The sequence below is a fragment of the Piliocolobus tephrosceles genome, chromosome 6 (genome assembly GCF_002776525.5).
Source record: "Piliocolobus tephrosceles isolate RC106 chromosome 6, ASM277652v3, whole genome shotgun sequence".
Taxonomy (NCBI): Eukaryota; Metazoa; Chordata; class Mammalia; order Primates; family Cercopithecidae; genus Piliocolobus; species Piliocolobus tephrosceles.
The window spans coordinates 113536254-113558576 of NC_045439.1; the positions used below are offsets into that span (position 1 = coordinate 113536254).

At 37.6% G+C, this 22323-nt stretch overlaps 1 protein-coding gene across 1 annotated transcript in view; it reads right to left on the reverse strand.

Moving 5' to 3' along the window:
* Nucleotides 1-22323, reverse strand: part of AKAP6 (A-kinase anchoring protein 6) — a 419768-nt gene that overhangs the window by 41685 nt on the left and 355760 nt on the right. Inside the window, exon 11 of the mRNA XM_023227448.2 lies at nucleotides 21388-21603. Coding sequence (XP_023083216.2) covers nucleotides 21388-21603 — 216 coding nt within the window. The remainder of the gene's footprint in view (nucleotides 1-21387; nucleotides 21604-22323) is intronic.

The window sequence follows — 22323 nt, forward strand, 5'->3', positions numbered from 1 at the left end:
CAGGTCTGCTTCATCCAGAGCTGAGTTCGGGTCCTGATTATCTTTGCTAATTTTCTGTCTCAATGACGTCTCAAGTACTGTCAGTGGGGTGTTACAGTCTCCCACTATTATTGTGTGGGAGTTTGAGTCTCTTTGTAGGTCTCCCAGAATTTGCTTTATGAGTGTGGTGTTTCTGTATTGGGTGCATATATATTTAGGATAGTTAGTTTTTTTAAATTGAATTGGGCCCTTTACCATTATATAATGCACTTCTTTGTCTTTTTAAATCTTTGTTGGTTTAAACTCTGTTTTGTCAGAAACTGGGATTGCAACCCCTGCTTTTTTCTGTTTTCCATTTGCTTGGTAAATTTTCCTCTATCCCTTTATTTTGAGCCTATGTGTGTCTCTGCATGTGAGATGGGTCTCTTGAAGACAGCATACTGACGGGTCTTGACTCTTTATCCAGCTTGCGTTCTGTCTTTTAATTGGGGCATTTAGTCCATTTACATTTAAGGTTAGTATTATTATGTGTGAATTTGATCCTTTCATCATGATGTTATCTGGCTATTTTGTGGACTCGTTTATGTGGTTGCTTCATAGTGTCACTGGTCTGTGTACTTCAGTGTGTTTTGCTAATGGCTAGTAACGTTTTTTCCTTTCCATATTTAGTGCTTCCTTCAAGATCTTTTGTAAGGCAGGCCTGGTGGTGATGAATTCCCTCAGCATTTGCTCGTCTGAAAATATCTTATTTCTTCTTTGCTTATGAAGCTTAGTTTGGCCAGATATTAAATTCTGGGTTGAAAATTCTTTTATTAAGCCACATGATTATCTCAATAGATGCAGAAAAGGCCTTTGATAAAATTCAACACTACTTCATGCTAAAAACACTCAATAAACCAGGTATTGATGAAACATATCTCAAAATAATAACTATTTATGACAAACCCATAGCCAAAATCATATTGAATGGGCAAAAGTTAGAAGCATTCCCTTTGAAAACCAGCACAAGACAAGGATGCCTTCTCTCACCACTCCTATTCAACAAAATGTTAGAAATTATGGCCAGGGCAATCAGGCAAGAGAAAGAAATAAAGGACATTCAAATAGTAAGAGAGGAAGTCAAATTACCTCTGTTTGCAGGTGACATGATTGTACATTTAGAAAACCCCATCATCTCAGCCCAAAAACTGCTTAAGCTGATAAGCAACTTCAGCAGTCTCAGGATATAAAATCTGTGTGCAAAAATCACAAGCATTCCTATACACCAATAATAGACAAAGAGAGAGTCAAAGCATTAGTGAACTCCCATTCACAATTGCTACAAAGAAAATAAAATATCTAGGAATATAACTAATAAGGGACGTGAAGGACCTCTTCAAGGTGAACTATAAACCACTGCTCAAGGAAATAAGAGAGGACATAAACAAATGGAAAAACATTCCATGCTCATGGATAGGAAGAATCAGTATCATGAAAATGGCCATACTGCCCAAAGTAATTTACAGATTCAATGCTATTCCCATGAAGATACCATTGAATTTCTTCACAGAACTAGAAAAAAACTACTTTAAATTCCATATGGAAACAAAAAAGAGTCCATACAGTTCAGACAACCCTAAGCAAAAAGAACAAAGCTAGAGGCATCATGCTACCTGACTTCAAACTATACTACAAGGCTACAGTAACCAAAACAGCATGGTACTGGTACCAAAACAGATATATAGACCAATAGAACAGAACAGAGGCCTCACAAATAACACCACACATCTAAAACCATCTGATCTTGGACAAACCTGACAAAAAGAAGCAATGGGGAAAGGATCCCCTATTTAATAAATGGTGCTGGGAAATCTGGCTAGCCATGTGCAGAAAACTGAAATTGGACCCATTCCTTACATCTTATACAAAAATTAACTCAAGATGGACTAAAGATTTAAACATAAAACCAAAAACCATAAAAACCCTAGAAGAAAACCTAGGGAATACCATTCAGGACATAGGCATGAGCAAAGACTTCATAACTAAAACACCAAAAGTAATTACAACAAAAACCAAAATTGACAAATGGGGTCTAATTAAACTAAAGAGCTTCTGCACAGCAAAAGAAATTATCATCAGCATGAACAGGCAACCTACAGAATGGCAGAAAAATTTTGCAATCTATGTATCTGACTAATAGGGCTAATATCCAGAATCTACAAGGAACTTCAACAAATTTACAAGAAAAAACCAAACAACCCCATCAAAAAGTGGATGAAAGATATGAACAGACACTTCTCAAAAGAAGACATTTATGCAGCCAACAAACATACGAAAAAAAGCTCATCATCACTGGTCATTAGAGAAAGGCAAATCAAAACCACAGTGAGATACCATCTCATGCCTGTTATAATGGTGATCATTAAAAAGTCAGGAAACAATAGATGCTGGAGAGGCTCTGGAGAAATAGGAACGCTTTTACACTGTTGGTGAGGGACTGTAAATTAGTTCAACCATTGTGGAAGACAGTGTGGTGATTCTTCAAGGATCTAGAACCAGAAATACCATTTGACCCAGCAATCTCATTACTGGGTGTATACCCAAAGGATTATAAATCATGCTGCTATAAAGACACAAGCACACATATGTTTAATGTTTATTGCAGCACTATTCATGATGGCAAAGACTTGGAACCAACTCAAATGCCCATCAATGATAGACTGGATAAAGAAAATGTGGCACATGTACACCATGGAACTATGCAGCCATAAAAAAGAATGAGTTCACCGGGCGCGGTGGCTCAAGCCTGTAATCCCAGCACTTTGGGAGGCCGAGGCGGGCGGATCACGAGGTCAGGAGATCGAGACCATCCTGGCTAACATGGTGAAACCCCGACTCTACTAAAAAATACAAAAAACTAGCCGGGCGAGGTGGCGGGCGCCTGTAGTCCCAGCTACTCGGGAGGCTGAGGCAGGAGAATGGCGGGAACCCAGGAGGCGGAGCTTGCAGTGAGCTGTGATCCAGCCACTGCACTCCAGCCTGGGTGACAGAGCGAGACTCCGTCTCAAAAAAAAAAAAAAAAAAAAAAAGAATGAGTTCATGTCCTTTGCAGGGACATGGATGAAGGTGGAAACCATCATTCTTAGCAGACTAACACAAGAACAGGAAACCAAAAATCACATGTTCTCACTCACAAGTGGAAGCTGAACAATGAGAACACATGGACACAGGGAGGGGAACATCACACAACAGGGTCTGTCAGGGAGTCGGGGGCAAGGGGATGGAGAGCATTAGGACAAATACCTAATGTATGAGGGGCTTAAAACCTAGATGACAGGTTGATGGGTGCAGCAAACCACCACGGCAAATGTATACCTATGTAATAAACCTGCATGTTCTGCACATGTATCCCAGAACTTAAAGCATAATAAATTAATTAATTAAGAAAAGATATTTCCTTTAAGAATGTTGAATATTAGCCCCCAATCTCTTTTGACTTGTAGGGCTTCTACTGAGAGGTCCACTGTTAGTCTGATGGGTTTCCTTTGTAAGTGACCTGGCTTTTCTCTCTGGCTGCCCTTAACATTTTTTCCCTCATTTTGACCTTGAAGAATCTGATGATTATGTGTCTTGGGGTTGATCTTCTCACAGAATATCTCACTGGGGTTCTCTGCATTTCCTGAATTTGAATGTTGACCTGCCTTGCTAGGTTGGGGAAGTTCTGCTGGATGATAGCCTGTAGCATGTTCTCCAACTTGGTTCCATTCTCCCTGTCTCTTTCAGGTACCCCAATCAGTTGTAGATTCAGTCTCTTTACATAATCTCATATTTCTCAGAGGTTTTGTTCATTCCTTTTCTCTCTATTCTTGTCTGCCTGTATTATTTCAGAAAGATAGTCTTCAAGCTCTGAGATTCTTTCCTCCACTTGGTCTATTCTACTATTGATACTTGTGATTGCATTGTGAAGTTATCACGTTGTGTTTTTCAGCTCCATTAGGTCAGTTATGTTCCTCTCTAAACCGGCTTTTCTGGCTTTCAGGTCCTATACTGTTTTGTCACGATTCTTAGCTTCTTTGCATTGGGTTACAACATGCTCCTGCAGCTCAGTTCATTATTACCCACCTCCTGAAGCCTACTTCTGTCAATTCAACCATCTCAGCCTCAGCCCAGTTCTGTGCCCTTGCTGGAGAGGTGCTGCAGTCATATGGAGAAAGGCACTCTGGCTTTTTGAGTTTTCAGTATTTTTGCATCAATTCTTTCTCATTTTATGGGTTTATCTACCTTCGATCTTTGAGGATACTAACCTTTGAATGGGGTTTTTGTGAGGTCTTATTGTTGATATTGTTGTTTTCTGTTCGTTTTTCTTTTAACGGTTCGTTTTTCTTTTAATGGTCTGTTTTCTTTTAACCCCCGTTGGAGTCTCACCTAGTCAGGAGGAATGGGATCAGGGATCTACTTAAAGAAGCAATCTGGCTGCTGTTTGGTAGAGCAGGTGTGTTGCATTCGGAGAGACCTTTCCTTGTCCAGACAGCCTGTATTCTCCAAAGCTGGCAGGCTGGAATGGCTGAGTCAACTGAACTGCAGAGATGGTGGCTACCCCTACGCACAGGAGCTCCATCCCAGGGAGAGATCAGAGCTCTGTCTGTAGAACCCTTGCTGGTGTGGCTAAAGCCTCTACAGGGAGATCTCACCCAGTGAGGAGGAATGGATCGAGGTTCCGCTTAAAGAAGCAGTCTGGCCATGATCTGCCAAGGCAGCTGTGCTGCACTGTAGAGGACCCTTTCTTGTTCATATGGTTTGTTTTCTCCAAAGGCGGCAGGCTGGAATGGCTGAGTCTACTGAACCATATAGATGGTGGCTGCCCCTCCCCTCAGGAACTTGGTCCTGTCTTAGTCAGACTCCAGCCTGTTGTTGTTGGCTGACTGAAATTCCAAGTTAGTAGGTCTTAACTTGTGAGGTGCAGTGGAAGTGGGGTCCGAAGAATGACACTGCTTGGCTCCCTGAATTCAGCATCCTTCCTAGGGATATGTATGGATGGATTTCCTGCCTTGCCAGGGATGCCAGGGCCAGAATTGCAAAACTCCTGGGTCTCTATTTGTGCCTGAGTGGCTGCTCTGCTGAGACTCCACACAGCTCTGTGTCTTGGACCCAAAGACCTGGTAGTGTGGGCTCACAAGGGCATCTCCTGATTTGCCAGTTGCAAAGATTCATGGGAGAAGCATGGTTTCCTGGGTGGGGTTGCACACTCACTCACTGCTTCCCTTGGCTGAGGGTGGGGGTTCCTTCGGCTCTGTGCCACTCCCAGGTGGGCTGTTGCCCCCACCCCCTGCTTTTCTTCATTCTGCATGGGTTGAGTTGTTTGCTTAGTTAGTTCCAATGTGAGATCCTGGATATAAAAGTTGAAGGTGCTGAATACCCTTGTCCCTTTTCATTCCTTTCCGTGAGTTTCGCAGGCCACAGACCACAAATGCTTCTAATTGGCCATCTTGACTTTCCCTTCTAGGGTTTTTATAGTTTATCATTGTTATCTCTATCTTACAGATGAAGAAACTGAGGCACACAGAAGTTAAATAATTTGCCATGATCACACAGCTACTAAGTGAGAGAGAATCTGGCCCTAGCTCTTAATCACCATATTCTAATACTCAAGAAAATTCCCAGCTTTCTTGAAAATCTACTCTGTCTACTGGAAACTGTCACATTAAGGATACATGTCTTATATTCTTATATTTAATATCAAGCCCTTCATGTGTAATTCAAAAATTGTTTCTTCCTTCCCACCTTCTTTTTTGAGATGGGGTCTCACTCTGTTGCCCAGGCTAGAATGAAGTGGTATAATCACAGCTCATTGCGTCCTTGAACTCCTAGGCTCAAGCAGTCCTCCTGTTTCAGCCTCCCAAGGATTTGGAATGACAGGTTTGTTGTTGGCTGTAATAAGTGGAAACAGGAGGGAGGGCATGTAGATCTCTATGTAATGTACTTTCATGTATTTGAAAAAAATGGTAAGGGATTTATGAAAGAAAAATAAATTTATTGGAGATTACTTTAAAAGAGCTTTTTGGTATTTGAAGCTTATCTAGAAATACGCTAAAGAAGAGAGCTGTTTTTGACATGTATAAAGACTTTTTTTTTTAACAGCGATCTCTCTTGTAAGTAATTAAGTACAAGTAATTACATAATTACTTGATTATGTAGCAGCACTAAAATTTTACAGGAGGTTTTTCACTTAAACTCTAGCCTTATAAAAATAATTGCCACAAGTCAAAATTATTTTCTAAATGTAGTAATTCTGTTTGCTTTTAATTTTTTGGGGGGTGAAATCTAGATCTATTTTTGTTCAGCAACCAAACCCAGATAAATATGTATTTAATAATGTGTCACTGTGTTCAGACACTGACTTAAAAACTTAGAATGAATCCCCAACTTACAATAGTGAGGTACACCTAGATGGGAAATGAAATTATAAGCCAAGGTCACAATCTAGAGAATTTCTTTGGTCATAAATTTCTGAAATCATTAGTCAGATTAGGATAAGAATGCTGTTTATCTTAATATATGCATCACCAAATAATAAGATTGCGAGGCAGAAAAAGTGTGGGGTTCCTCCCCTTCCTTTCATTGTTTCTTTCTTTTCTTTTGTAAAGTGAGCTGTCTGATCATTGCAAATTTCCTCGAGTGCTTAGAACTCTAATTAAAATGTGGTAATTGGTTATGTTACCTCAATTACCATGATGCATGGACATTGATGCGAAGTGACACCAATTGAATCCTTTGGGTGTTTTACCCTGGGGCCATCCCATTTATCGTGGCCTTATTATTTTCAATTATGTGGCTAGATGTGTTATGTACTTTTGGGGCCAATAAATATGTAAGGTTTCTCTGGACACAATGTTCTGCTTTCAAGGCTGGAGTTCTGGAATGCCAGGGCAAAAGAAAAAAATATATTTGTACAAAGAATAAAAACTTAAAACCCTAAATCCACAAAGGATTCAAAAGCACACTCATTGAAATAAAAATATTTCAAAGGAATCCAAATTTTTTCTGTTTAAAACGTTTATTTGAAAAGCAAGAATAATTTACTTGCTACTGATAACTACTTGTCTGAAATCAGAAAACAGTGATAGGACCATTCAGAGGCCTTATATGAGAGTTAGAGAGGTAAGGAAACAGATAGGAAAGGTACATTTTTCTTGCTCTTAAGATAAAGGTTTGGGTCCCTGAGAGGGCTAAGTAGAGCTTTACAGATGTATATTATCAGAGATCTGTCCTCAGCATGAACATGAAAGTAAGAGTGCACCAAAATGGTTACAGAGCAAAGTGTTTTCCAATGGGGATGCTGCTGGCATTTGTGGAAAAATCTGTCTGCATACAGGGTTGTTTCATGCATTGTTACTGTCTCCCCAGATGCATCCACTCAATGGCAGTGGTGTCCTCAGTTGTTAGAAATGACCCCAGAACATTTTCTTAAAAAATCGAGGAGTGAATTGGACATTACTTGGGGACATCATCAATAAATGTAATACAACACTTTGTCAAACCATTTTCTTTTTTTTTTTTTTGAGACGGAGTCTCGCTCTGTGGCCCAGGCTGGAGTGCAGTGGCCAGATCTCAGCTCACTGCAAGCTCCGCCTCCCGGGTTCCCGCCATTCTCCTGCCTCAGCCTCCCGCGTAGGTGGGACTACAGGCGCCCGCCACCTTGCCTGGCTAGTTTTTTGTATTTTTTTTTTTAGTAGAGACGGGGTTTCACCGTGTTAGCCAGGATGGTCTCGATCTCCTGACCTTGTGATCCGCCCGTCTCGGCCTCCCAAAGTGCTGGGATTACAGGCTTGAGCCACCGCGCCCGGCCTTGTCAAACCATTTTCATTTTCTGAGAATGATACCTGTGTCTTCACCAGTTATTTTTTTAAATCACATTCTCATATTTCTGAAAACTAAAGAGAAATTTGTGTCCTTTTACTTAATAGTTTATGTCTTGGTTAGTTTGACTGTCTCCAAATAAGTATAGCATTCCTTTATATGGTGCAGATGATGTAAGAATCTGAACTGGGAAAGTTGTGAGAGAAAGAAGTTGTCCTGTACAAAGATCTTTCAAAGACAGGCAGAGCAAGGATATTTATGGCAAAATCCCATACTATTTCCAACCAACACTCAAAGAGCCTTATATTTACAACACTTTGCAAGTACTTGCCCAACTAAGCTTCACACATATATTAACTGTCAGATCATATTTCCCTTCAATTTTGTCTTTGGATTCAAGAAAACTGCCAACAGGAAACTCGAGAGAGTTTTACATAGGACTCATTATATTACTCCAAAGTATTTCATTCATAAAAATACATATTAAAAATCTAAACTGTAGGCTGGGCGCTGTGGCTCCCACCTGTAATCCCAGCACTTTGGGAGGCCGAGGCAGGCGGATCACGAGGTCAGGAGATTGAGACTATCCTGGCTAACATGGTGAAACTCTTTCTCTACTAAAAAATACAAAAAATTAGCCGGGCGTGTTGGCAGGCGCCTGTAGTAGCAGCTACTCGGGAGGCTGAGGCAGGAGAATGGCGGGAACCCGGGAGGCGGAGCTTGCAGTGAGCCCAGATTGTGCCACTGCACTCCAGCGTGGGCAACAGAGCGAGACTCCATCTCAACAACAACAACAAAAAATAATAAAAAATAAAAAAAAATCTAAACTGTAACTTATTATTTAATTATTCAAACTTTCTCAATTCAAAGTTTATTTTTTACTTCAATTATTTACAAGAAATGTTTTCCCTCTCAAGATTTACTTTCTTTATTTAGTTATTTCTCATTCTTGGGTTTGAAATTTTTCCAAATAATACCAATAGTTAACTATATTCATGTATTTCTTCTGATGAATCCAACTCTTTATGTAAGAGCCAATTTTCATTGGAAGGACATGCAATAGAGAAAAAAGAGCCAATGAAAAATTATGGAGGGAAGCATTGGATTTATTTCCAAATGGTGTTCTCTAATTCAATCCAGTCTAACTGGAGTCTGCAGATCTTTAATATGTCATGCAAAAGTCCTTAGAACTGACTAATTAAAATAGTATATTAATGAAAATTACTGTGCTATCAATCATTTATATGATTCTTCTGGTATTCAATTCAAAAAGGAATTTCAGGCAGTCTCCAATAAAAAGAACAACAATATAAATCATTAACACAGATAGGCTAAACAACCAAAGTAGTCTTAGAGGGAAGAAAGGCAAGAAATCGTTATCAATAAACCCTTTAAGAGCTAAAAGAACTTTACATCTTGGAGTCTGATATGCCTGCATCCACATCTTTCTCTACCTGCTGGATACATAACTTTGTATAATTTATTTAATCTATCAAAAATTTAGTTTCTTCATCTTCAGTTGTTACGAAGATTAAATAACACAATGTATTAAAAGTGGTAACACAGCAACTGAGAAACAGTATATGTTCAATGTTGTTAGCAAGTAATACAACAGCCCGACTCTCTTGGTGAGTGACACTTAAGATATGCCACATGGCTTTTTAGAGGGATCTTCAGCAGTAAATTAGACAAACAAAACTAATATGGAAAAAAATTAAAAACTGAGAAACATGTCTCCTCACAATGTCTAACACCCTCTTGTGATAGCAATTATGCAGATTACCCTGAGGAATTTGTGTATACTAGACTGAACCTGTTCAGTAGAGAAGTTTGTTAAGATGGCATTTGAGAAGAGAAATTTGATTTGTGGTATATACAAATCACTGCTGGAAAACTGTCCTTCTTACTACAAATTCCATAAATGTCATGAGTTTCTGTAAGGCATGTGTGAATTTAATAAGAAAGTCCCATGTACTTAGAGGAAATGCTTAAATAAGTGTCAGTGAACTATCAGTGGTCAGCCAATTCACACAGCAGCCCAAATCCTCTTCTCTATTTTCTCTAGCACTTTAAAAGGGAAAGTGCTTGCTTACTACTTTTTCTTAAAGTTCTTATAAGAAATTATTGCTTTTCATAGCCCATTTAGATATAATTTTTGACAATTAAAACTTCTCCATATGTCACATGTGATAAGAAAATTTGATCCGTAACTTCCCAAAATATATTGAAAATAGAATCACCTAATTTCCAAATCTAAGTCACTTAATTCGTATTTATAAAAGTCTTGTTCATTTACTTGATTTAAAAGTGACTGCATATGTACCATTCTTATCATTAAAGAAGGCTTTGTCCTAGAGAGGCGGTTTAGGAGGTTGATTCAGGACACTGACTCTGAAGCCAGAGCTCCCAGGTTCAAATCTCAAATGAGTTACAAACCAGGTGGTAACTCGGGAAAAGTTGCTGAAATTTTCTTTGCTTTAATTTTTTTCTTCTGTAAAATACAGAATAATGGCACATAAATTATATGGTTATTAAGAGTCTTAAAGGACTTAACATTGCCTGATATACATCAAGTGCGATGTGTTAGCTGTTATTAGTATTGTTTGGTTCTTCAGAAAAGGAATGCCCATTTTCATTTACTTATTCCAAGACAATGACCCTCACTGCCAGGCTTCAGGGTAATCTATCAATTCCTTTGTAATTAAAATTCTGAATATGTGTTTCTTTTTTTTAACAGTTTTATTGAGGTATAATTTAAATAAAGTAAATTATACATATTACAATGTACAATTTTATGTGTTGATATAAGAATACACATACAAAATGATCACTACAAATAAGATCATGAATATTTCTATCACTCTCAAAAGATTTCTCATTACCCTTTGTAATTGCGCCAGTGATCACAAAGATTTCACCATATGATATTTTTTTCTAAAATTTTCTACATTTTACATTTAGGTCAATTATTTACTTTGGCTAATTTTTATATGGTACATTATATAGATGAATCTATGTCTGTGCATATGGAAATTCAATTGTTCCAGGATCATTTGTTGAAAGATTACCCTTTCTCCATTGAATTGCCTTTGTACTTTTGTTAAAAATCAATTGACCATTTATGTGTAGCTCTATTTCTGAAATATTTATTCTGTTCCATTGATGTATTTGTTGATCTTGACAGCAATGCCGTACTTTCTTGACTACTGTAGCTTTATTATAACTCTTGATATCAGGAGGTATAAATCCTCCAATTTAACTCATCTTTCTCAAAGTTGCTTTGCATATTCTATGTCCTTTGCATTTCCAAATGACTTTTAGAATCAGCTTACAAATTTTTACCAAAAAAAAAAAAAAAAAACCACTGAGATTTTCATTGGGATTACATTAATTCTATAGATAAATTTGGGGAGATTTGATATCTTAATATAGTGTCCTCTGATCCATGAATTCAGTATAGTCTATTATTAATTTAGTTATCATTTGTTAATAATTTCTCTCAGCAGTATTTTGTAGCTGTTTGCATACAGTTCTTCCATATCTATCGTTAGATACATCCCTAAGCATTTCATGTACTATTAATATTATAAATTGAATGTTTAAAAATTTCAATTTATGATTATTTATCAACAGTATCTAGAATATAATTGACATTTATATATTGATCTTGTATCCTATAACCTTGTTAAATTCCCTTATTCATTTTAGTATCTTTTTGTAGATTCTGTAGCAGTTTCTACATAGATGGTGATGGAATCTCTGAGTAAAAATAATTTTGCTTCTTAATTGCCAAATGGTATGTCTTAAATTCTTTTTCTTGTTTTATTGATCTGGCTAAAACTTCCAATACAATTTTGAATAGAAACAGTGAAATTGTACATCCTTGCCTTATTCCTGATATTAGAGGACAAGTATTCTGTTTTTCCCTATTGAGTATGATGTTAACTGTTGATTAGCTGTGGATCGCCTTTATTAAGTTTTTCCTTAGGTCTTTTCTTCCTTTCTTTTTCTTTCCCTTCCTCTCTCCCTCCCTCCCTTCCTTCCTTCCTTTCCTTCCTTTTATTGATACAGAGTTGCTCTCTGTCACCAAGGCTGGAATACGGTGGCATGATCTCAGCTCACTGCAACCTCCACCTCCCAGGTTGAAGCAATTCTCCTGCCTCAGTTTCCCGAGTAGCTGGGATTACAGGCGTGCACCACAATGCTCAGCTAAGTTTTTCTATTTTTAGTAGAGATGGGGTTTCATCATGTTGGCCAGGCTGGTTTCAAACTCCTGGCCTCAAGTGATCCAACCACCTCGGCCTCCCAAAGTGTTGGGATTACAGGCTTGAGCCACCACACCTGGACATTGTTTCCTTAGGTTTCTGAGAGTTTTTATTGAGAAGGATATTGGATTTCGGCAAATGCTTTTTCAGCATTGAGATAATCAAATGGTTTTCCTCTCTTAGTGTGCAAATACGATGAATTACATCGATTTTATTCAAGTATTAAACTACTCTGTATTTCTAGGCTAAACCTCACAATATCATGATGTAGTTTCTATTTTATATACTTTTTGATTTGATAAAATTTTGTTAAGAATCTTTTTATTGACATTCATAAGGGATATAATCCAGCAGTTTTCTTGTATTGCCTTTTTGACATCTGGGTAATGCTTGCCCAAGGAATGAGAATGAAAAATATTCTTTCCTTTTCAATTTTTGGACAACTTTGCATAAAATTAATATTATTTATTCTTTAAACGTTTGGTAGAATTCACCTATAAAACCAACTAGGTCTGAAAATTTTCTGGAGGTTTTAAACTAATGACTCAATGTATTTAGTAGATAAAAGATTATTCATAAAATTATCTCCATACCTCTCCTTTTTTTTTTTTTTTTTTTTTTTTGAGACTAAGTTTCGCTCTTGTTGCTTAGGCTGGAGTGCAATGGCGTGATCTTGGCTGATAGTCTTCTTTTACTATTAGTAGAAGCTGTAGTGATGTCTGTCTCTTATTCCTGATACTGATAATTTATTTCTTCTCGTTTTTCTCCCAATCAGTCTGGCTAGAGGTTTATCAATTTTATTAGTCTTCTGAAAAATAACCTCAGCTTTTCATTTCATTGATTTTTTTCTTTATTATTTCTTCTGTCTTCTATTTCACTGATTTCTGCTCTAATTTTATTATTTTCTTTCTCCTATTTACTTTGGATTTAACTTGGTCTTCTTTTTCCAGTTTCAAAAGGTGAAAACTAAGATCATTGTTTTGGTGGCATCCCACAGATTTTAATATTTTGTTACTATTCAGTTAAAAATACTTTCTAATTTACTTTTCATTTCTTCTTTGGCCCATGAGTTGTATATAAGTGTGTTATTCAGCTTCCATGTATTTGAGGGTTTTCCAAATATATTGCTATTACTTGTTTCTAAGCTAATTCTATTATAGTCAAATAACATACTTTGTATGATATGACTTATTTTAATTAAAAAAAATGATATGGAGTCTTGATACATTGCTCAGGCTAGTCTCAGGCTCAAGCCATCCTCCTGCTTTAGCCTTCCAACGTGCTGGGCTTACAGGCATAAGCCACCACACCTGGCTGAATTCTTTTAAATTTAAGACTTGTTTTGTGGCTCAGAAGAGAGTTTTAGTAGATGTTAGGTGTGCACTTGAATGTATATTCTGCTGCTGCTGGATGGCATGACTGATTTTTACATGTATATATTGTGTACAACATGATGTTTTGATATATGTAGTGAAGTGACTTCTATATTCAAGCAAATTTACATATCCATCATCTCAGATTGTACATTAGATCTCTAGATTTTTTAATCAGACCATAACTCCAACTTCATACCTTTTGACCTACATCATCCCATTTCCCTTGTACCTGATTTCTGGTACCTTTAGATTCTCTGTTTCTTTCATTTTTTCTTTTTGGATTCCATATATAAGTGAGATCATGTGATATTTTTCTTTCTGTGTCCGGTTTATTTCACTTCGTGTAATGTCCTCCAGTTTCATCCATGTTTTCACCAATAGCAGGATCTCCTTTTTTTTTTTTAAGGCCAAATATTACATTGTGTGTATGTATGTGTATAAGCATGTGTGTGTATATATATATAAACTTTTTTTTGCAATTTATTTTTCCATTCATCTAATGGACACTTCAGTTGCTCCGTATCTTGGCTATGATAAATAATGATGCAATGAGCATGTAAGTAAAGACATCCTTATGAGGCAGCGATTTCATTTCTCTTGGGTATAGACCCACAAGAGAGATTTCTGGGTCATATAGTAGTTCTATTTTCACTCTCTTTAGGAACCTCCATACTGTTTCCCACAGAGGCTACACCAATCTACATTCCTACCAACAGTGGACAAGGGTTCCCTTTTTTCTACACCCTCACCTCACCAACAATTGTTATTCATTGTCCTTTTGATAAAAGCCTTGGGTAGAGTGTTTTAAGTGCCAATTAAATTGCTTTATAGTATAATTCCATCATTCCAGGTCTTTTACATCTTTATGGATTTTTCTGCTCTATCAGCTATTAAGAAAAAGTATTAGAATCTCTGCCCAAAATGGTCTGTTTTTTTTTTTTTGTCTCCTCACAGTTGTATCAATTTCTGCTTTATGTATTTTAAAGCTCTGTTTTACAGCATAAACATTTAGTAATGTTATGTCCTCTTGATTAATTGGCATCTTTATCATTAAGAATGCACTTCTTTATAATTTGTAATGTTCTTTGCTCTGAAATCTACATTGTTTACTATTAACACAGCCACTCCAACTCTGTTTGTGTTAGCTTAATATATATTTTTCCATTCTTTGCTTTATTATATCTTTATGTTTAAAGTGGGTTTCCTTTTTTTTTTTTTTTTTTTGGCGCTGAGACAGAGTCTCACTCTGTTGCCCAGGCTGGGGTACAGGGGCACAAACACTGTTCATGGTAGCCTCAACCTCCTGGGTGCAAGTGATCCTCCCACCTCAGCCTCCTGAGTAGTGGGTAGCTGAGACCACAGGTGCACTGCCACTATGCCCGGCTAATATTTTATTTTTATTTTTTTGTAGCGACGGGGTTTCACCGTGTTGCCCACGCTGGTCTCAAACTCCTGGGGTTAAGTGATCCTGCTGCCTCAGCCTCCCAAAGTGCTGAAATTACAGGTGTGAGTCACCACATCTGGTCTAAATTGGGTTTCACATAGGCAACATGTAACTTAGCAGAGCTCTATAAACCCAATCTGATAATTGTTGCCTTTTAATTGGGGCTTTTAGTCCATTCCCATTTAACAGGATTATTATTTTTTTATTATTATACTTTAAGTTCTAGGGTACATGTGCATAACGTGCAGGTTTGTTACATATGTATACCTGTGCCATGTTGGTGTGCTGCACCCATCAACTCGTCAGCACCCATCAATTCATCATTTATATCAGGTATAACTCCCCAATGCAATCCCTCCCCCCTCTACCCTCCCCCCTCCCCATGATAGGCCCCAGTGTGTGATGTTCCCCTTCCCGAGTCCAAGTGAACTCATTGTTCAGTTCCCACCTATGAGTGAGAACATGCAGTGTTTGGTTTTCTCTTCTTGTGATAGTTTGCTAAGAATGATGGTTTCCAGCTGCATCCATGTCCCTACAAAGGATGCAAACTCATCCTTTTTTATGGCTGCATAGTATTCCATGGTGTATATGTGCCACATTTTCTTAATCCAGTCTGTCACTGATGGACATTTGGGCTGATTCCAAGTCTTTGCTATTGTGAATAGTGCCGCAATAAACATACGTGTGCATGTGTCTTTGTAGTAGAATAATTTATAATCCTTTGGGTATATACCCAGTAGTGGGATGGCTGGGTCATATGGTACATCTAGTTCTAGATCCTTGAGGAATTGCCATACTGTTTTCCATAATGGTTGAACTAGTTTACAATCCCACCAACAGTGTAAAAGTGTTCCTATTTCTCCACATCCTCTCCAACACCTGTTGTTTCCTGATTTTTTAATGATTGCCATTCTAACTGGTGTGAGATGGTATCTCATTGTGGTTTTGATTTGCATTTCTCTGATGGCCAGTGATGATGAGCATTTTTTCATGTGTCTGTTGGCTGTATGAATGTCTTCTTTTGAGAAATGTCTGTTCATATCCTTTGCCCACTTTTTGATGGGGTTGTTGGTTTTTTTCTTGTATATTTGTTTGAGTTCTTTGTAGATTCTGGATATTAGCCCTTTGTCAGATGAGTAGATTACAAAAATTTTCTCCCATTCTGTAGGTTGCCTGTTCACTCTGATGGTAGTTTCTTTTGCTGTGCAGAAGCTCTTTAGTTTAATTAGATCCCATTTGTCAATTTTGGCTTTTGCTGCCGTTGCTTTTGGTGTTTTAGACATGAAGTCCTTGCCCATGCCTATGTCCTGAATGGTACTACCTAGATTTTCTTCTAGGGTTTTTATGGTATTAGGTCTAACAGGATTATTTATGCAGTTGTTTTAAGTCTTCCATCTTGCTATTCTTCTATTTATTGTATCTATTTTTTATTCTCTTTTTCTTTTATTTTTTTTAAATGATTCTATTCATTTCCTCTGTTGGCCTACTAATTATAGCTTTTTGTTTATGTTTTTAAAGAGTTATAAGCTAGGCACGGTGACTCATGCCTATAATCTCAGCACTTTGGGAGGCCAAGGTGGAAGGACTGCTTGAGGCCAGGAGTTTGAGACCAGCCTGGGCAACATAGTGAGATCCCATCTCTACAGAAAAAGAAAAATTAACTGGGTATACTGGCATGCTCCTGTATTCTCAGCTACTTGAAGGCTCAGGCAGGGGACCTGCTTGAGCCCAGGAGATTAAGGCTACAGTGAGCCATGATCGTGCCATTGCACTGCAGCCTGAGCAACAGAGTAAGACCCCATATCTAAAAATACAAACAAACAAAAATCCAAAAGCATATATTTTATCTTATCACATGTCTATTTTTTTCTTTAATCCCCTTTTCAAAACAAAACTTTAAATGATATTATACTACCTCCCATAGAATAAAAACCACACAGTTCCATTTGTTGCTTCCTGGCCGTTGTGATATTGTTGTCATACATTTGACTTCTACATATGTTATAAATAGATAATAGGCTGTTATTAACTTGATTTAAGCAGCCTATTACCACTTAGAGATTTAAATAATACAAAAAAAATTTCACAGTAACCCACACAGTTACTCTCAGTCTTCTTCATTCCCTTGTGCCTCTCCAGGTTTCCATCTCATAGAATTTTCCATTTGGTTGAAGGACTCTCTTTAACATTTCTTGTGGTACAGGTCTATGGGTAATGAATATTTTCAGGTTTTAATGAATGAAAACTATTTTATCTTCCTTTTTGAATGATATTTTCTCTGTATATATAATTCTAGGTTGTTATTTTGTTCCACTATCTTTCTATTTTTATTTTTCCGAGACAGGGTCTGACTCTGCCATCCAGGCTGGAGTGCACTGGCACAAACACAGGTCACTGCAGCCACAACCTCTCAGGCTCAAGTGATCCTCCTGCCTCAGCTTCCCAAGTAGCTGGGACTGCAAGCATGTGTCTTCATGCCTGCCAACTTTTTGTATTGTTTTGTAGAAACGAGGTCTCGCTATGTTGCCCAGGTTGTCGTTGAACTCCTGGCCTCAAGCAATCCTCCCACTTCAGCCTACCAAAGTGCTGGAATTACGTATGTGAGCAACAGCACCCAGCTTCCACCTTCTTTTTATTATGGGATTCTAATTCTAATCTTCAGTTAGGCTGCTTGAAGATACCTCAGAAATCACTGATGCTCTGTTTTCATTTTGTTTTGTCTTTTTTTCTTTCTGCTTCATTTTGCACAATTTTTATTGCTATGTTTTCAGGTTTACAAATTATTTCTTCTGTGATGTCTAATTGGCTGTTAATCTCATCCAGTGTATTTTTCATCTCAGTAATGATAACTTTCCTCTTTATAATGTGACTTCAGGTAGACATTTTTAATGTTTCTACTTAATATGATCAATATTTTTTCCAGCTGCTTGAACATATGGAATGTGGGTATAATAACTTTTAATGTTTTTGTCTACCAATTCTATACTCTGTGACATTTCTGGATCAGTTTATATTGATTAATATTCTTCTCCTCATCAGCTGACTATTCCTGCTTCTTTCCATTCCTGGTAGGTTTAGACTGGATGTCAGACACTATAAATTTTATAAATTTTATCTTGTTGTATGCTGGGTATTTGTATTCCTATAAATAGTCTTGAGCTTTGAGCTTTGTCCTGGGAGTATAGTAAAATTACTTTGAAACAGTTTGGTCCTTTCAGGTCTTGCTTTTAACTTTTTTTGGGTAAGACCAGAGCAGCATTTAGTCTAAGGTTGCCCCGTTACTAAGGCAAAAACCTTTCTTGGTACCCTATCACATGCCTTGTGAATGATGAGGGTTTCTACTATGAGTGAGGGAAAAGGGAACCATTTCTAGCTCTGTGCAAGCTCCAGGGACTGTTTCCTCTAATCTCTTTAGGTGGTTCCTTCTGCTGAGTACTTGAGAACATCCCTCTGTATATCTCCGGTGTGCCTAGTCTGTGTAGTCCTTTCCTCTTTGGCATTCTGCCCTGTAGCAATGTTAGCCACTTTAGCCTCCTTAGACTCCACTTAGAGACTGACAGTCTCCTTGAGTTTAGGAAACAGGTCTGGGAGTCTGGGGAGGCCTTATTAAACAAGACAGATTAAAGATCATCTTCTTGGTGTTCTTATAGAAACATAACACTCAGCTACTTTGTGAAAAAATGTAAAAATTTAGAATATACAGTAACTCCAAATCAAATGTCAGAATGAAACAAAATTTATTAAATGAACACATGTACTCAATTCATTCAGCAAATACTTATTTGTAGACCTATTATGTCCAAGTATTTCCCAGGCCCTGGGGGAATACAGCAGTGTATTAGTCTGTTTTCACACTGCTGATAAAGACATATCCAAGACTGAGTAATTTATAGAGTAAAAGAGGTTTAATGAACTCACAGTTCCATGTGGCTGAGGAGGCCTCACAATCATGGTGGAAGGCAAAAGGCACATCTTACATGACAGCAGACAAGAGAGAATGACAACCAAGTGAAAGGGGTTTCCCCTTATAGAACCATCAGATCTCATGAGACTTATTCACTATCACAAGAACAGTATGGGGGAAACCACCTCCATGATTCAATTATCTCCCACTGGGTCCCTCCCATAACACCTGGGAATTATGGGAGCTATAATTCAAAATGAGATTTGGTTGGAGACACAGACAAATCATATCAAGAAGTGAAAGTCCTAATGCACAAGCAAGGATGAAATGGGAATGGGGACATATGATAACTGAAGAGTCAACTTAGAGGTTTCTGATTATCTGCAAAGGCAGCCTCCCACATTGGCAACTTCAAAGCAACTTGGACTCTTCACTCAACCAACAGAGATAAGAAGCAGAGAAATATCTCCCACTGAATGATATACCCTGTGCTCACAGTATTTGCTGGCATTAGTCCACTCTCTTCATTCCTTTTCCAACAGTGATTGTCAACTTTTTTCAGCACAAAGGACCTTATTTGCTACCTTCATTTTTCCAGTCTACACATTCAGCAGTCAATGTAAACAAAAGGAAACACCTTTCTCTGTTTGCAATTTGAATCTGCCTGTATGTAGTAGTTTGAACCTTTAAGAAGCAGCCAGGGTTTCCTCAAAGCTAAAGCTAGCCTTTACCATAGAAGTAGGATAAAAGGCTGAGTGCAGTGACTTACACCTGCAATCCCAGCACATTGGGAGGCCAAGGTGGGAGGATCGCCAAGAATTTGAGACCAGCCTGGGCAACATAGTGAGATCATGTCTCTACAAAAAGTAAAATATAGGCAGGTATGGTGGTACATGCCTGTAGTCCTAGCTACTTGAGAGGCTGAGGTAGGGGGATACTTGAGCCCAGGAGTTTAAGGCTGCAGTGAGCTATGATCAGGCCAGTGTACCCCAGTCTGGGAAACAGAGCAAGATCCCATCCTTAAAAAAAAAAAAAAAAAAAAAAGAAATAGGATAAAAATGTCTACATGTAGTCTGCAGAGAACTGCTCTAGAACCCCTGATCATACGATTTCAAATAAATCCTCAAAGAAACACAACTTTGACTCCTCCAAAGCATGACTCCTGAATGCTTCCAAAATTTCACAACTTTTCCTGCTGCAGTTGATTTTTGCATATATCTTATGGCCACTACCACAATTACAGGCTTAAAAGTATAGAAAGTAATAACAATAATCTCATCTGCTCTTCCAAACACTCTCAAAACAAACAAAAAACATGTCAGCTAAATAGCTTTACAATAAACAGGTCATTTCAAGAAAAGACATCTAATTATGTTGACTCTGATTACTAATAATAACTTGGAAGTCTTAAGAAATTTAACAGTTCAGCTTAAAACAATTAAACAGAACCATTGAGGATAAAATCACCCCCTAGACTCAATATATCTACAGAGACAAAAAGAATTAGATGGCTTGCTGATTCATTGTCCCTTCTGTTCCCAGTCCCAAGTGCCAAACACATCAGAGAGCAGATATTAAGGCTTCGTTAAAATCAGAATTCATAGGAGGAAAGAATTTTTCAGCAGCATGATTTTTACATTTGATTTTTCAATTTTGGATCCTGAACATTCCAAAGTTACAGAACTGAAAAATATAAACATATAAGGAAAACTTCCCATTCTATGTATATATGTATATATGTATGTATTCCATTTATATAAGTCAAACATGGGAGTTGGGCCTTCAACTAATAGACACTGACCTCAAGGTCATTTGGAGTATGCAATCTTTTTATCGATAAATCCTTTCCTAAAGGATATGAAGGCTCTCTGGACAAATATGCATTGTATATTACAATGATACAACTTCTAGTTATATCTATTTCCTTCATCTAGCAACAGCTTAAACCTGTACTCAATTTGGAAAATCCTTAAAAGGAATCTCTACTCACCAATTTGAGCACTGCATTAAAACTCTAAGAGGAAACTTGCCAATCCTCAGCAATGTTAACTATCAGAAGAAGCTCTAAGCAGGAACACTAGGAGATTAGTGTACAAATAGATGATGTTATGTCATGTCAGGGAAAGGTAAACAATATACTTTATTTCATTGTATTATCTGCAGAGCATACACATTGCTCCATATGCTCTGACAGTACTAAGCTACTTTCTAGCAAAATATTCATGGGTTATTGTATGATTAATGAATATTGTTAGTGAAGGAATGATTGAAAGAATTAATGGCTTAGGTTGGTAAGGTTAAGCAAAACCTCCATGTGATTTTTTTCAAAAAGACAATGAGATACACTAAAAGCATTTTGGTAAGGCAAATAAATGTCAGTGTTACAACAAATGGAGTTTCATTTAGTGGACAGCTAGTTAGTAGTAAAACTACTAGCTTTAGTCACTTAAAACCACTTGTAAGATGGCAAAACCACTTTGTTAGTAAAACCATTTATAAGATGAACACAGTTTCCAAGCCTGAAAGAATTATTTTTTGTCTGAGAAAATGAGAGACCATGATGCTTAAAAAAACATCACTCACAGATTCTTTTCCCATCTTCTTTTGTAGACGTGTTTGCCACTGGACGGCTTGCATGACAATGGCTTCCCACCTTCTTTCAAGATTTACAATGATCAGCTGCATGGGCTGGTGGTCTGCATTCAGATTGCAAGTCTCCCGGTCATCCAAAAGATGCTGGCATAGTCGCAGAATGGAGGCAACTCCTCGACGTCGTTGCTTGATTTCACGACAGAGGGACTGCAACATAGAGAGAAACCAATCTATAAGTGTTTATAGGGCAAAGTTCCCTAAAACATGAAACACTTTCTTCCATCATAATTTCAAATTGTAGTGATACACTCAGCTACCAACAATAGGACAACAAGAAGAGCTCTGATGTCTCTTTTAGAATGGAGGCCTTCTACAGAAGCCCAATATGCTGAAGAATTTAGCTGCATCCCATTCCATCACACTTTTTCACTGATTTATCCCTCTGAAATGTAGAGTCCCCCTTGACACCTGAGTAATTACCAATTTCTAGCCTGATGAAATAAATCACTTAGGTCAGATGAATGCCAAACAGATTGAAATGCTTTGACATAAGATCAAAGGAAACACAAAAGATACAAAAATCCTCTGAAAAGAAATAGAATTTTTCCAAATTTACTCCTACATTCTTTGGAGGCAAAAAGTTCAGTTTTCTACTGGCTGAGAACAAGTTAAATAAGATTGCAAAGAATTTTTATATATAAAATCTATTATCTGAAAAAAAAGATAAGAAATATTCTTCTGAAGCTCGATTAACAGAGCAATAATGTTCTGAAAGCGAAAATTAAGATACTGGATTATTACTGCGCTATTTGTTGGTTGCTGTGTTTCTTTTAATAGACATTCACACTATTTAAGAAGGACATGCATGCATCAAAATAGCATTTTGCCCCCAGAAGCATTTGTATTGTTGCAGTGACCCTAAACTGA